Source organism: Dendrobium catenatum, unplaced genomic scaffold, assembly GCF_001605985.2.
Source record: "Dendrobium catenatum unplaced genomic scaffold, ASM160598v2 fragScaff_scaffold_1483, whole genome shotgun sequence".
NCBI lineage: Eukaryota > Viridiplantae > Streptophyta > Magnoliopsida > Asparagales > Orchidaceae > Dendrobium > Dendrobium catenatum.
This window is the reverse complement of record NW_021319945.1, coordinates 671,146-687,569: the sequence shown is the minus strand read 5'-3', so window position 1 is coordinate 687,569 and position 16,424 is coordinate 671,146. Positions and strand designations below refer to the sequence as shown.

At 34.2% G+C, this 16,424-nt stretch overlaps 1 protein-coding gene and 1 long non-coding RNA gene across 5 annotated transcripts in view; one reads left to right on the top strand and one right to left on the bottom strand.

Annotated features, from left to right (window-relative positions):
• LOC110115500 overlaps positions 1 to 16,424 on the bottom strand; it is a 42,685-nt gene that overhangs the window by 5,610 nt on the left and 20,651 nt on the right. The window contains exons 4-6 of one of the 4 annotated variants that reach the window (XM_020848758.2): positions 7,054 to 7,122; positions 5,345 to 5,438; positions 3,870 to 4,008 (exon numbers count right to left, since the gene is read on the bottom strand). In XM_020848758.2, the coding sequence (XP_020704417.1) occupies positions 5,350 to 5,438; positions 7,054 to 7,122 (158 nt within the window). In that variant the 3' untranslated portion in view covers positions 3,870 to 4,008; positions 5,345 to 5,349. Of the gene's footprint in view, positions 1 to 3,680; positions 4,009 to 5,344; positions 5,439 to 7,053; positions 7,123 to 16,424 lie in introns of those variants that run through there. The other 3 variants (XM_028700322.1, XM_020848756.2, XM_028700321.1) reach the window with 3 other exon arrangements.
• Positions 8,897 to 10,764, top strand: LOC114581032. The gene is made up of 3 exons (XR_003702842.1): positions 8,897 to 9,474; positions 9,556 to 9,632; positions 9,723 to 10,764. It is a non-coding gene; the product is annotated as an uncharacterized LOC114581032 (long non-coding RNA).

Here is a 16,424-nt window from a genome sequence, read left to right as displayed (position 1 = left end):
AAAATTACACTCCTTGTATTCATTTTTAGGTCTACTCAAACGAAAACCGTAATAAATCAGATGCTTTCCATTTAACAATTTTTATGGTGCCATCGTGAGTCAAAGGAGGCGATCAAGATGTTAAAGTTTGTCATGTGACCCAAAAACGAACTAGAATGCCCTCACCACGAATGATAGTTGGTATGATGTGATGCATGAGTTGAGTTACACAAGATAAAAAGAAAATTGAATAATAGCTTAACCGTTTATATAATCATGCTTCAAATTAAAATCGGCTACAAGAATTCGACGTGTTCCACTTTCTTAGGCAAAGGAATTACAAGGAAAATTAACCATACAATTTAAGCCAATACAAAGGGAAACGTAAAGTTAAAAGCTAGTGATTTGAATCCAACGATTAATAAGGAGTTGTTCACCTTGAGGACTCTTCTCTCTTTCCTACGAAACTAGGTTGAACGGCGGAAGATCGTCCAAGCTAGAAGTGAGGTTGCCACGAGGAGGGAGGAGCCAATGAACGTCGCCGTGGAGAAGGAACTCAGAGGTGGAGGTGGCACGGTGGGATGACCTTCGATGATCCACGTGTAGTCGGAGAATTGGTCGTCGATGGAATCCACTAGTGTCGGTAAAATCCGATCCAAGTACTCTTCGACGGTATTGTCGAAGCCAAACCCCACATCGAAGAAAGGAGATCTTAAGACATGAATATTTCCGTAGATGTCGTAGAAGAGCCCGTGATCAACAGCGGGGTCTGCCATACACCATGGATTTGAAGCCGAGCAATCACCACAAGCCCAAGGGGAGGAAAGGGCGGCTTGGAGAGGAGGAAGAGGGGAGGCCGGCAGTAGAGAGAGGGGGAAAGATGTGGTTCGCTGTAGAAAACTGAAATTAATTTCAGTTAAAGGGATTTGGGAGGGAAAATATTTGAGATTTGAATTTCCAATTAAATGCAATTAAAGCATTAATGGAAATTTCATTAGGGTGAGGCCTAAGGGGGAGCCGGCGGTAGGGAGAGAGGGGAAGAGGGAGTTTAAAACTAAAATTATTTCCAGTTTTAGTATAATTGGAGGGAAAATGATTTGCACTTAATTTGGATTTCAAATAGAATGAAGGAGTTAAGTGCATAATTAATGAGGGATCAAGAGAGGGGGGCCGGCAGCATGGCTAGAGAAAGAGGGAATTAGGGAGAGAGGGAGAGGGGTTTCCAAACATTGAATGATGACTAGGAGAGTTTTAAATTAAATCCAAATTAATTTAATTTTGAATTTGGATTTAATAAAAAACTTCCCATATATAGAATTTCCAAATTTGGAAAGAGTTTGAAATTTGAAATTCAAATTTCAATTCGAAATTTGAAATTCAAATTTCAATTCGAAATTAGCGGAGAGGAGGTGGGTGGAAGGAGGTCGACGGGTGGCTATGTGGCCGGCCAGTGGTGAGAGGGTGGACGGCGGGGGGGGCGGCGGCAACAAGGGGCTCGAGCTTCTTTGCTTCCTCGTCTTTGCTTGGGATCTTCTATAGCGGAGAGGCAAGAGATTAAGGATTGCAAGCCTTGGATGATTTCGCCAAGTGAACTCACAAAGAGATCACAAAGAACTCACTAAGAGATCTCAAAGATATTGAACTCACAAAGAGAACAAAGCATAAGAAAATTTCATTCAACAATTCATTACCTCATACAAGAAACAAGAGCCATATAAATAGGCTCCAAATGAAAGCAAGTACAAAAGTATAAAATGCCCCTCGGGCTACAAGAGAAAACTAATACCCACAATGGCAAAATGGGAAAAACTGAAAATAACGAAGTGATATATGAAATGCAAATACAACAAGTCATCAGTAGTAAAGGCCCTCCATCATGGTCGTCGATCTCCGGTGTCGTCTCTGATAAACGCATCGGAATCTCCTGTCGATGCCCCCATCATGGTACCATTAAACTTGATAATCCTATCAATGGCGAAGGAAGGTTATATCTCAAGGACAGAAGGAAAATCATAACACCATGATAAGAGATGCACGTAGAAACAAAGTGAAAATCACATCAAACATGTAAGGAAGATTGTGAAGTGGTGATTCAAAGCAGGAAGAGAAATACACATAAAATGAAGTGAGGGTGTTGTGTGTGCTGACAAATGAGAAGTCGAAAAGGAGTGAATTTATAAGCAAGAGGGAGCAACATAGACATGGGCACAGTCAGAAGCAAGTGAGGCAGCAACGTGCAAGCGGCGCAACATCAAGCGAGCATGTAAAAGTCGGCCAAAGCAAGTTAGCAATCAATGAGAGCACAATAATAAACATTGCATGAGTTGAGCAAGCAAGCGTGTGAATGAGCAAAGGAGGGTGTGTGTAGAGATTTGAGCAAAGTGAGTTTAATCCCGACTCATTAACGAACTCCTAAGTTGAGCTTATCGAACCACAAGCTTAAACTCAATATCAAATTATAACTCGTATATTAAACCAGATTGTGTTCAAGTTAGATGAAACTTGGCTTGTCGACTCTCAAGCAGGTAAGATTATAACAAATATTTAAATCAAATTAGCATTTCTCACCAATTTAAGTTAATTGTAAATCCTGATTCCCAACTACCATAAGTAACAATAACTCTTCTTCTTCAACTGACGTTTGTTCAGACGATCAATTGATGCATTCTCTGCTTAGCCCCTGTTGTGATTTTCTCTTCTTTTTAGCTGTGCTAGTCTTATCAATCCTTCTCTAGCGGCTTCTACCAAGACTTTCTCTTCTTCTCCAGTCGTTGGTCTCGTCGATCCTTCTCAAATGAGCTACTGTTGTAACCTCCTATTTCCAGACACTAGTCTCGTCAATACTTCCTCGTGATTCTCCTTCCTAGCAATTTTGAGCTCAAGCTTGAGAATATGAGCTCAACTCACACTTGAAATTAACCCAATTTTGTGACAAGTCGAACTCAAGTTAACTATAAATCCAACTCAACTCAACTCGTTTACACCCCTAGGTGTTGCGAGCAAATAGGAAAGAAAGACAAGATTCATGATGAGAAAAGGGAGGGTTTGGGGACAATACAATAGATGTCATTGTATTAAACTAGCTCTAATACCATATTTAAGTGGAGAAAATTTTGTCAAATTTTATTATTAGTGTTCCAATATATAGACAACTATGGCGAACACAATAAGCAAGAAATAAAGCATAAAATAGAATTATGAGAATAATATCATAAATAGAAAGGTTTTTATGATTAAGTGGCTAACTAAATCTTTCCTATGGTACAATTTTCAATCTAGTACTTTCCAACAAGGCAGTGGTAGCATATCCCAAGCATCCATTTGGAAGATGGGAAATTTCCACCCGTGTTGTCCAAAGCAATACCAAAGTAAAATGTCTAATCATATTGTTTCAATTTTGAAGTGATCCTGCATTTGCCAAATAACCATGTTTCAAGAAATTGATTGATAGGTTCTGCATTCCAATAAAATCTTGTAGCCAAATTTATATGCTATTGCTGCGCTAAAATTTGAAGAAATAGAGTATAAGGGCAGACGATTGACTGATGTCTACATGAACCACAATAACCATAAAGGTTATATTTAAAGAAGATCATTATAAGATGTGATACTACAGTACTTGATGAAATATTACGTAAAAGCTGATGAGCCTTTAGCAAACTAAACTCAAAATGGCCTTTATTTGTTTGACAATACTTAACTCTATATCTTGCTGAGCTGCAGTCCATCCAGGCTCATAAGCTTCAAGAAAGCCAAGCTTTGACTTGTTAGGAAGGTCATGGGGATGAACAAATGGGACCCCTGGTGGCCATCCAATCTCCATTCTTATACTTCCACATGGACTGTCCCGCGACTGTAAGTGACCTTCACATTCTTTTAGATTGCAAAATCTAAGTTTGATGCCCTTCTTGTCAGCAATATCCTGGACACGTTCTTTAAGGACTCTTTGAGCTTCAAGACGTAGTCTCTTAGAAGGTGGCAATGGCTTGCATCTTGTGCTATTCTTCTTCCTCTTCATGGGTTTCATTGCTACAGGAATACCGATTGCAAAAATAAACAAAAAAGGGGAAGATCAAGACTTCCACTGAGGAATACACAAGAAAGAAAACTTAAAAGAGAATCCGAAATCTATTTTGAATCAGAAAAAAGATTGAGCAATGGTTTAACGTAAAATGAATCCAACAGTATATGGCAATGAAGAATCAAAATGACATAAGAAAATAAATTTGATAGGAGGACCTTAAGAATGCCAAATGAAAAACAAAGAGCAGGTCCATAGACAGTAGTCCGCAAACCATAAAGTGCGTGATAAGCAATTATGGACTTTGAACTAAGAGAATCAACAAAGCACAAAGTTGTTCGGTTCTTCTGAGCTTTGAACAATGTTCTAAAATTTGGAAATATACAGCAGGCATTGTACTAATCACAAAGCGAGGCACAAGTATGGAGGCACAGGAAGGCACACAAATTTGACTTTATGAGTTAACTCTTCACCCCAAGTTTATCCTACAAACCTTCAAGAAAGCTAATTAAATTATTATTATGATAGACCGGGACCGGCCTAGGTGGGCTGGACGAACTAGCCCAGGGGGGCTGGTTTATTTCCTAGCGGCACTACAGCAATCGGCCCCCTTGAGGGGCCCAGTACTTGAATATGAGGGGGCAGTTTAGGCAGGTTATTATTTAGAGAGGGGCAATTTAGTAAATTAGGGTTGTATTTGTAAGTTTTAAATAGATGAGATTTTCTAGAGTTAGGGTTATCTGGTTATTTGCTAAATTTTGAGAGTTCCTAGGGTTTGCTTGGGCTCTAGCTGCCGGGTAAAGATTGGGAGAGACGGATCCTCCTTTCCAATTGAGGATGCATTGTATCTAGTTCGTTTCTTTCATCTTTTATCAATAAAAAGGTTTATTTCTGGTTATTTCTTCCAAATTCTTCTCCAATCTATTTTTGCAAGTGCTAGAATTCAAACTCAGCAAAGAGAATTCTTGTGCCTACAAGCGCTTCATATCATATTATCAACAAGCTTCCTTGGATGGCCTAAGTGATGCCTAGATTTGTTGGGTGTGCCCCAATCATCCCCACAAAGTTCTGGAGCATTCTCCAAAGGTGAGTCCTGAGACGCTTCCCTAATATGCCTTTAAACACATTTCTTAATAAATAAAATGAATTCTGACTCACCCCATTTATCCTCAAACCATACAAAGGAGAATTTAGTCAGAAGTCAAAGTTCATCAGCAATTCACCACAAAAGCACAGTACTAACATTGGTAAGCAAATAAATTTATTAAAATAATTATTCAATCAAGAGAACCATAAACAGCACGTTAAACTTGCAAATATACATGTATACATAAAAACACATACTTCCATTATACGAGCTCCATAAGTGAAGCATCCAAGAATTTAGATACAGAACTTCCTTTGCAGTTCAAATGAAGAATGCCAGTTTGCCTGCATGCTGCTAAATTGGGAAAGTTTATTTAAGTATTCTGCAAGGCTCAAAGTGGTCAAAACTCATGTAGCTCTTGATTTCTAAGTTGTCAAATGTCACCATCATTCGCTTTCTAAAGTATAAAGTTTCAACAATTAACAAGTTCATGGTTTAGTGGCCGGCTGTAAAGCAACAAAACCTTTGTTATAAGATATAATACACTTTGAATGAGAAGTCTTTTTATTGTAACTGAAATAAGATATCAGGGATCAAAGAAAATTTGCAACTTTATTGGAAGCTATGGTGAATGGAATTTAAAAAAAAATGCCTGAAAATTGCAGGGGTGCTAGCTGACTAGGGCTTCCCTCACCCAGTTTTCCATCAAATTTGCAAGTTATCAAGAACTAGAAGTCATAGAAATTGAAAAGATGGAACAACGTAATTGCATTAAGAAGATCAACTGAAATTTGAACAGTTGCAAATTAAATTTTGAATTGAATTTTAGTTTATTCAATCGGAGCGTGTATTTATATATCTAAGATATTACTAGTTCATTAAGGATGCAATGGGAAATATAATTAGTAGATTTACAGTTATATTTTTTATTTTAGATATCAAAGGGTCTAGAGTTTTCTTAAAATGCATCTAACATAAATAAAAACACGAGCAAGAAAGGCCCAATTTGCAATTTAATGACTTCAATTATGCAAAAGCTTCATCTCTTTGGATGAGAATTGAAAGCAAAATGTGTCTTAAAAGATTAAAGTTGTCCAAACTAAAATTTTGCAAGAGATTTAAATGTTTTTAAGAATAATATTATAGGGTTTAGGTTGAGATAACGAAAAAAACGGAGTAGCTCCAGTGGCAAATAAGAGAGTCGTCTTAGATGCTTTGGTCACAAAAAACATCGGCCTTCTGATGATCCTATTAGGTGAGTAGATGTATTAGTCAGACTTATGTTAAGAAGGATAGAGGAAATGAACTTTTTTTATTAAATTTAAATGAGAAATTGACACTTAATAGGACACAAAGCAGAAAAAAGATTAATGAAGCCAACCCTACATAGTGGTATAAAGGCTTATTGTTGTTCTTGTCGTATAATATTATAACCAAAAAATGATATGAATACAACCAGAGTAATTACAAAAAATTGCCAAACCAAAAAGAGAAATACAAAGATAACAAGATAACCAAGTATTCAACATACAATGGATCATGTAAGCCACAACAGAAAAATTCATTTGGATCATCATACTTGAAGCATAACGAATATAAGAAGGGGCAATAGATTTTTTTTTACGATTCCCATCCCGTCTAGTAAATATAGAGCATCTCATCAACCAGACTATATTGAAGCTCTAAATGCTCGCATCTAAATCATAAGGCTAATGAAAATCATGATCATCACTAAATTCGCAAATTGGAGGGAGTTGAATTATTCCAATAACAAAAGATCAGTCTCAATTCTAATACCAGCCAATGATGAAGTGTCTATCTCAATAGGACAAGTAGGGGCGGGATTAACTGTCTTTAATTCCAAGGGAGAGATTAAAACTCTTTTCAAATTCTGAGTGCAGGCCTGATTTGATGGAGTATCATCCATTAAAGAGATAGAAGGTCGAATCTAAATATTTGACTGTACCTCTTACGCCTTCAGATTTTCTCAACTTTGGATGAGCCTTGAAACAATTTGATAATTTATGCCCAACAACTGCATGAAGAAAAATAGGATGAGAATGCGTTCCAATTCACCCATCTGCCATTATCCAAAAAACAAAGTTCCAGTACACATCTCATTTTCAAAATGAGAAACACCATCTAGGTCCACTAGAACTCCGACCATAAAAGGTTTAAAAAAATGAGCAGTAGCAAAAACTACGTGCAAATATTTTCCAAATTTATAACTCAAAGAATATAAAGCGGACTAGTTGAAGTAATGCAGTCGAAGTATCAAGAATGAGATCAAAATAAGAGTGATAGGGGGTACCTCGAAGGAGTCAAAATGGGGGACCATTTTAGCATATGTATCAGATAACCATTAAGATAGTATGAGCAATAAGAGAAAAGTCTGGTGTAAATTACTTCTAAAGATAGTCATATGATGACATGATATGGGTTGATAAGCCCAACATAATAGTCATCCACCAAATATAAGCCAAACATGAATTTGTGAATTATATCTAGGTTGGGTTAGTCTACAGATAATTTTTCAAAGATAAAAAAAGACTTGGCTATAAATATTAGAAATCACTTTTTTTATTAAATTTAAATGAAAATTTGACTCTTAACAGGACACAAAGGAGAAAAAAGATTCATATAGCCAACCCCGCATAGTGGGATAAATGCTTGATATTGTTGTTGTAATAAAAAAAAAATAGCCTGATAAAAGCTTGATATGTTGTTGTAATCAAAAAAGAAATTAGCCTAGCAAGTACAATAATCTCATCAAAGAAAATGAGCATGTTTCAAGGCTATTTTTGTTGAATTGTTGTTGTATCATAGTGAAAAAAATAATGGAAAATAATTTGATGAAGAAGAATGTAAACCTAAAATGTTCAATCCCCCAACCATGTCAGCAAAAAAACGTCGTGGGTGAGCAACTAGAGTCCAAATCCACAAAGGAGAGGAAGAAGAACGAGGAACTTCAATGAAGCAAGAAGGCATCGAGATAGGATTTGATGACGCAAACCTAGTTGGGGCATCAACCATACCCCTAGGTGCAATCAATGTGGGAGAATGGAGAGTCATATTCAAGAGCGAGGAGGGGGGGTAGTCTGCATGTGCCATCCAAAGAAGGTGACGATACAAGTGGCAAGAATTTAGAAAGAGGAAATGAGAAAATAATCCAAAGAGAAGAACATTGATTCCCAGACAAGGGAAAAGGTATGGCTGAAACCTACCCGACAGAGACAAATTTAGGAAAAGTTGAAGCAGGGGTGAAGCCCCTCACACAAGTGCAAGACAAGGACAACACAAGCAACTGGCTAGTAGAACCAACGCACGGAGTCGAACGATGCCGAAGCCACAGACAACATAAGTACGCCAAAGGCACGAGTGTGTGGCATAACCTTCAATATGATAAGAAGGCAAAGCCTCGAGCGAGGGTGCGAGTCATGAAAAGAGATGAGGTTAGGATCATGGTTTAAAATTGCGCAATATGAGGCTCGCCTTGAGGCCCGCCTTTGCGCAATTCCAGTAAAAAATGCCTCGATGTTTACGCCTCGAGTTTTTGTTATGAGGTTTGCGCCTCAACTTGGTTGAGGCCCGCCTCACCTCACTGGCATGAGGCTTACGTCTAACGCTATATATATTAAAACTTACATAAATCTTGAAGTAAATGCCCGACATTGGACTCTATAGGAGGGAGGAAGGGGAGAGAGCAGTTGTAACAACCAGAAAATCAGGTAATTATATCTTTTAAAATTTAATAAGTTTAGTTAATATATTCTAATTACATTGTTAGATAGATTAATAGCTAGTTAATAGTTATTTATTATTCAATGAATTTTGTATTAATATTAAGTAAATTATTAAATGAAATTAATTATTGAATAGTTGCTTTCATAAGATGCAAGTGTGAGATGGCAATTAGATGGCAGTTGCTATGTATTCTGAAGAGGTGTTACGTGGGGCTCTTATCCCTTCTTTCATTTAGTTTCACGCAAGCCAGAAGAAGCATGGCACTGTGCTGTGTAAATTTTCGTTAAACTGAAGGCAGTAAAGGATCGGCTTATTGCTTTGTTGAATTTCTTGATTGGCAAAATCCAGAAAATCCTATACCTAGTGGCGGCACAGTGATCCAGAAATCACTGTAGTAAATTCATCCCAGTTCCGCCATAAGCCATTCGCAGAATCTCCTGTAGCAAATTCGGTACAGTGCCGCAACACTGTAGAGAAATTCGATAAAAGAAATGTTGTGCGGGTTTGGAAATCAAATATAGAGCAGGAATTTGGAAGGTTTGGAAGAAACAGAACCAAAGAAAATTTAGACAACATGAAGGAGAAAGTAGAATGGGAGGAAAGCTGAATGCTAACGAAAGATCAAGGTATTGTGCCAATTTGGGTAAGTAAAGTTATGTTTAAATTCATAATGATTACCAAGAAACTTTTAGTATATTATTCATGTTTATATTGAATTCCACAGCATGATTTGAAAGTGAATTACAGTAAAGAGTCCTATTAAAACAAAGTTAAGAGGAAATTAGGGAAGAACGAATTGAGGTAAGAAATTCAAATTTCTTTAATGATTTGTGTGGAAGTTTAAAGGATAAGGAAAGTTTCTAAAGAAGTGTATATCAATCGAAATTTTAGGATCCATCAGATATATGCAGAAAGGAAGTTTGGGAGAGTTTATCAGAAGAGAAGATTAAGTGGGGTAGAATTGGAAGAGGCAATTCATCAAGAATGTAAGTTATGTAAAGTTAATTACTGATTTTTTTAGTATATTTATTATGTCTTTTCAATGATCTGAGTAAGTCAATATATTATGAATATTTACGTATTAACCATGAGATTGTATTGAGATATTCGTGTTAAACAAATGTCTTTTATGTGGAAAAGTGAAATTAATATTTGATCAAGTATGATGTTTCAATCTTTTTAATAATATGTTAAAGAAAGAAGTTTGCATTTGTTAGATAATGCATATTAAACTCTTTTTGCAACACTTGTACTGTTTTATAAGTGGTAAGAATATGAATTATGAATATGAGAGTTATTGAATATTTATTTAATAAAGATTGGCTAGTTTATATTATGATATCTACATTTTCAGGTGGGCAAAAGGGACCCCAAGGAAATGGATACCTGCATAGCAGGTGGGGCAAAAGGGACCCCTATAGAGGCAAAAGGGACCTCTATGAAATTCAATGGTGATAATGCCAGATTTACCTGGGCTCTATTGAATATATTAAAATATAGCCAAATCTTTTAAAAGATTAAATATTCAATATATATCTCAAATGACATAAAGGATGATGTTTAATATGATGCTTTTGATGCTTTTCAAATAATGATAAGTTGGTGCAATGATTAGCTCAATATTGCATTTCATTTTATCAATTCATTTTTATTATTATTTAATTTTGCATAGCTTATGTGAGCCTCATAGCTCACCAGAACTTTCTTCTGGCTGTTTTTACAGGCAAAGGAAAAGATAAAGTTGTTGTTGATTAGATTTTAAGTACCTCAATGTTATGTGTTATTTCTATATCTGTTAGTAAGGATTAGCTAAGGGTATGTAAACACTCATTTGAAGTATTTTGTTTGGATGTTCCTTAGTAGCTCTGTAATATGTTGTGGATGTTTAAAATGTTAAGTACTTCAGTTAATGTATCAATGAAGGTTTATGAGATACTTCGTATAGTTATGCAAGTGATTAACTATTTTCAAAAACTTTCAGGAAAGAAAATGATATGTTTTAGCTGTTACACTCTACAGTACTAGTCAAGGGTACTGTGGGGTGTTACAGCAGTTCATCATAATGATGATTCAAATGAAGAACCCCTTAGTGATGACAGTGCTGATGACTTATGAGTTCTTATGTGTTATGTCATTGGTATTTATTTTTAGAAATTGGAATTATATGTTAATGAAAAGAATACTGGGATTTGGGAAAGATAGAATTTTGAGTTGAACTATATTTCATGTTGTCTTATTATTGGAATATTTTGATTTCACTTTATATCTTATGCTTTTTTATGTTTTATATTATTCACTCATTAGTATATAAAAAATTTATCATTTTATGTTTACGCAATATTTTGATTTTGAGGCTTACGCCTCAAAACGCCTTGCGGCTTATGCCTCGCCTCACGAATGAAAAATGCCTCAATACCCGAATACGCAATTTTAAACATTGGTTAGGATATGGTGAGCCATGGAGAGAGTGCACAATGAGCATCGAGTACTCTTGAGTTTTTTTTTCTCCTCCCACAAGAAATCTAAGATTGAATAAAAATTTACGCAAGGATCACTAGGATTCACACCAACACCAACACTAACAACAACGACATCAAGTCTTTATTCCACTATGCGGGGGGTTAAAAAGTTGGCTATATGAATCATTTTTTTTCTTTTGTGTCATGTTAAGAGTCAAAGTCTCATTTAAATCTAAAAGGTCATTTCTAATATTTCTTAACCAAGTCTTTTTTGGTCTACTTCTACCTTTCTTAACATAGGCCAAATCCAAAACATCTACTCTCCTAAAAGGGTTATCGAAAGGCCGATGTTTTATGCGTCCAAACTATCTATGGTGACTCTCTCTAATATTATCTGCCACTAGAGCTACTCCAACCTTTTCACGTATCTACTTGCTTCGAATTCTATCTCTAAGAGTGAAGCCACTCATCCACCTGACTATCCTCATCTTCGAAACACTTAACTTAATTTTATGCTTCTCTTTTAATGGACAACATTCTGCTTCATAAAATATTGCAGATCTTACCACAATCTTATAGAATTTTCACTTAAATTCGAGGGGTACTTTTCTATCACACAACAAGCCCGATGCATTCCCTACTTTAACCATCCAACTTGAATTTACTATTAATATCCCCATCTATTCCACCATCACTTCGAATAATAGACCCAAGATATCTAAAATATGTATTCTTATTAATGACTTGATTGTCCAAAGTCACAAACCCCCCACTAAATCTATTACTACAAAAATTACACTCCATATATTCGATTTTAGATCTACTTAAACGAAAATTTTTAGACTCTAAGATTGACCTCCATAATTCAAGTTTTCTTCAACTCCCTCTCTAGTCTTATCAACAAGAATAATATCATCAACAAAAAGCATACATTAAGATGCGTCCTCTTGTAAATATTTAGAAAGAACATTCGTGACTAAGCAAAAAGATATGAGCTTAAAGCTAATCGTTGATGTTATCCAATTGAAATAGAAAAATACTTGGTCAAACCACATTATCTTTGAACACAATAGCTCCTGCATACATATCCTTAATAATTTGAATATAAACATTATTAACTCCTTTTTTTTCTAGAACTCTCCAAATCATTTCTCTTGGAACTTTTTCATATGTTTTCTCTAAATCAATAAATATCATATGTACAACCTCTTTATTCTCTCTATACTTCTTCATCAAACCTCTCAATAAATATATGGCTTCCATAGTAGACCTATCTGGCATAAATCCAAGTTGATTTTGAGAAACATTAATATCACGTCGTAAGCTATTCTCAATAACTCTCCTATGGTTTTAATGTATGACATATTAACTTAATTCCTTTATAATTCACACTCTTGTGCATCATATTTATTCTTAAAAATAAGAATTAACACACTTCTTCTTTACTCATTTGACATCTTTTTAGTCTTCAAAATAATGATGAAATTTTTCTAAGCCAACAAAATCATTCAACTCCTAAGCATTTCCACACCTCTAATGGAATATCAGCAGGTCCGACAACTTTTCCACACTTCATTTTCTTTATAGTCTCTCTAACTTTAGTTTTGCTACTACGATAATAAAAATAAAATTTTTATTTTTATTTAGGGTGCTAAGATTACTAAAGTCAATCATATTATCATAAACTTCATTGAAAAATTTATTGAAATATCTTAACCACTTTTATGGAATATCCTTTTCTAAAAAAACCACTTTCTGATCTTCAACCTTAAGTCACTTCACTTGAACTAAATCATTACCTTTTTAATCTGTTTGTTTGACTAACTTATACATACATATTTTCCCTCTATAGTACCTAATAGATTATATAAATTATTAAAAGTTATTTTTTGTATTGCATATTGTTTTCTTAGATGCCTTATGGGCTCCTTTATATCTTTTCCAACTTTTCAAGTTTTTACATCCAAACTAATTTTTATAACAAAATTTCTTATTTTTTATCTTTTCTTGAACATTTTGATACCACCACTAACTATTTATATTATTATGACATTTTTCTTTTGATACTTCAAGTACACCATTTGCAACATTCTTAATATTACTAGATATTTTTTTCAACATAACATTAGCTTCCCCACATTCACAGTCAAAATATTAACTCTTAAAAATATATGTTAGTGTTCTTGAAATGACCCAATCTAATTCTAGGATAATATTTTACTTTATTTTTCATATTTTGCTCATTCATCTTAAAGTCCAAAACTAACAACCGATATAGTGTACATAAGTTTTTACTCGGAATAACTTTACAATCTTTGTAATCTAAAAAATATAATTTTATTATAAAATAATTAATCTGAGTTTTACTATATCCATTCTTATAAGTGATGAGATGCTCCTATTTCCTTAAATAAGGTATTAGCAATTACAAAATTATAAGGCTATAAACTAGAGCAAAATCTAATATGGTTCTACCAGCTTCATTAGTCGCTCCACGCCCATAGTCATCATGAATGCTTTTGAAATCTTTTACCACTCTACCAACATGTTCAATTTAAATATCCTCCAATAAAAACTCTTTTTTGAAGAGGCATTTTTTGCATTAATTCTTTTAAATTGTTCCAAAATTTTAATTTTGAAAATATATTTAAATCTATTTGAGGAGCATAAATATTTATAATATTAATAATCTTAGCATCAACAATAATTTTTAAAGCTATAATTATAACTTCAATTCTATTAATTTTTATAATATTATCCTTCAAACTCATATCTACAATCATACCTACACAATTTCTAGTACAACTATTACTTGAATATCATAGTTTAAATCCTAAACTATCTCCTTAGCCTTTTCTCCAATCCATTTATTTTCCTGAATGCATAAAATATTTGATAATATCATACAAAAATCAATCATAAAGTACATAGCTTAAAAAGTAAATATTCATCAAAGAAAATTTAGGTCTTATGCTAGTACAATGAGAAAGCTTCCCCAATAAGTTGTCATTTAATGATTACACTGCACATAAAAAATTCACATCCAACAGTACATAAAAAGTTTGAGAGAAAATTTGAATTTCATTAAAAAATGGGATGAAATTTTACATTCCTCGATAGCACTATTTATAATTACAAAAGACCGAAATTTGATAATTTATCATAAATCGCAAAATCTAGCAACAACAACATCAAGCTTTTGTCCCACTACGTGAGGTCGAAAAATCTAGCCTAAAATTATAAGTCCTAATTTCAACAATCGGATTCCAGCAAAACAAGTCACAATCCCAATTCCAACAAAAACTGCATATCAAAATTTAGCCAATCCCACAAATGTCGAATTTTGGTTGTGGCTATACTAACAAATTAAAAGTATGGGATTCTCATATCCCTATTATAGTAAAAAAGTGCATAGATGAGAAAATTGAAAAGTCAATAACAATGAATAAGGAAACAAATAATAGCAAAACATGTGAATCACAAATGAAATAAAGAAATCTTTAAGATAATGGCTACCCTCAAAAGAAAGGTATGGACAACAGTGATAGCTAATTCAAGTAAGAATCTAATGAAAAACAAACAAACACAATCAACAAAGAACTTAATGTGTTGAAACAAGATTTCGGGAATAACTAAACCAAGGAATCCAGAAAGAGCATAATTGAACCATTTTGATACATAAATAATTAGACAAATGGACTAAGGGAATCAAAGCATTTGAAAACACATCCCGTTCCAATAAGCATCATTATCTTAGGCATGGTACTTCAAATAAATAGAAAAAATCAACATCCATGAAATAAATCAACTAAAGTATCCTCAAAACTCAAAATAAGCAAGTGCTCACCTCAACACTCACATTATGCGGTTCTGATGCGCATGAATCTTTAAATTTCCATCAAATTTACATGCCTTGAAAAAATTAGGCTATTACAAATTGAGTGTATGATATTTGTCAAGCAAATATGGGCATTATTATCGCTCTTCCTATAAAATAACCCATGAATCACCACAAGCAGCTCTGACACACCATCACATAGAATAATACCTCAAATATCTACTATCAATAGTTGATATTCACTCATCATTTAAATAATTTTAGGCATATAAGAGTAGAATGGTCCGGAAAAGTGTTGGATATTAATTTACAAGATAGAAAAAAAGAAGAATCCAAAGCATCGATAATAAATTCATGAAATAAAGTCAAATCAAATTTATTGAAGACTAATCTAATACTAATTTATAAATTGCTATCCTAATGTGTTGTATGATTTTATATAGTCCTGCCTTTCTTGCAATTAATTTTCTAAAAACAGCATAAGAAACCATTCAGGATTCATACATATCACCACCTTACAAACTAGTTTGAATCTATATATTTATTGTTTGCGTCAATAGCAAATTTATAATTATCATAGTTAATAGTCAATTTCCTAAGAATATGTTCATGCATATCACATGCAAATGTTGTGCAAATTCGCTAAGACTATACAATAAAAACTCAACAAAATTAAATCTATAGATTTTCTAGATTAAAATCCTATAGTAAATTCATATGGACTCATACCAATAGGCTAATTGACATATAAATTATATGAAAAGTCAATCATAGGCAATACGAAATCCTCACCAGATGCTTGCATTTCAATAAAAAATTGCAATAGATCACCTAAATCGATATTTACTACATCAATTTGTTCATCAGTTTATGTGTGATAGGTTGTTGAAAATTTTAATAATAATCCTACCTTTTTCCATAGTGTTTTCCAAAAGCACTCATGGATTTTATACCCTTGTTGCGTCCTGAAGTATTCGCGGCGGTAGAGAAATATATAGTTTAATGTCTTAGCATTGTACGAAAATCCAGCACACAATCAGAAAAGTGAGAGGGTGTAGCGTTCATAAGAGACACCAGAGTTTTTACATGAAAAACCCTTGAAAAGGGGGAAAAACCACGGGGCCTGGCCCAGTTTGAATGAATCCACTAGTATTTGTAGTCGATTACAAATGAGGCCCTTTCTTGGGAGAAGGCCTTGGATTGATGTAGCAAATGTACATCATATAGATTGCATTACATGGTAAGAGTTACATATACAGGTTTGTTTGGCCTGAAGGACCGTGGTCGGCAGGAGAC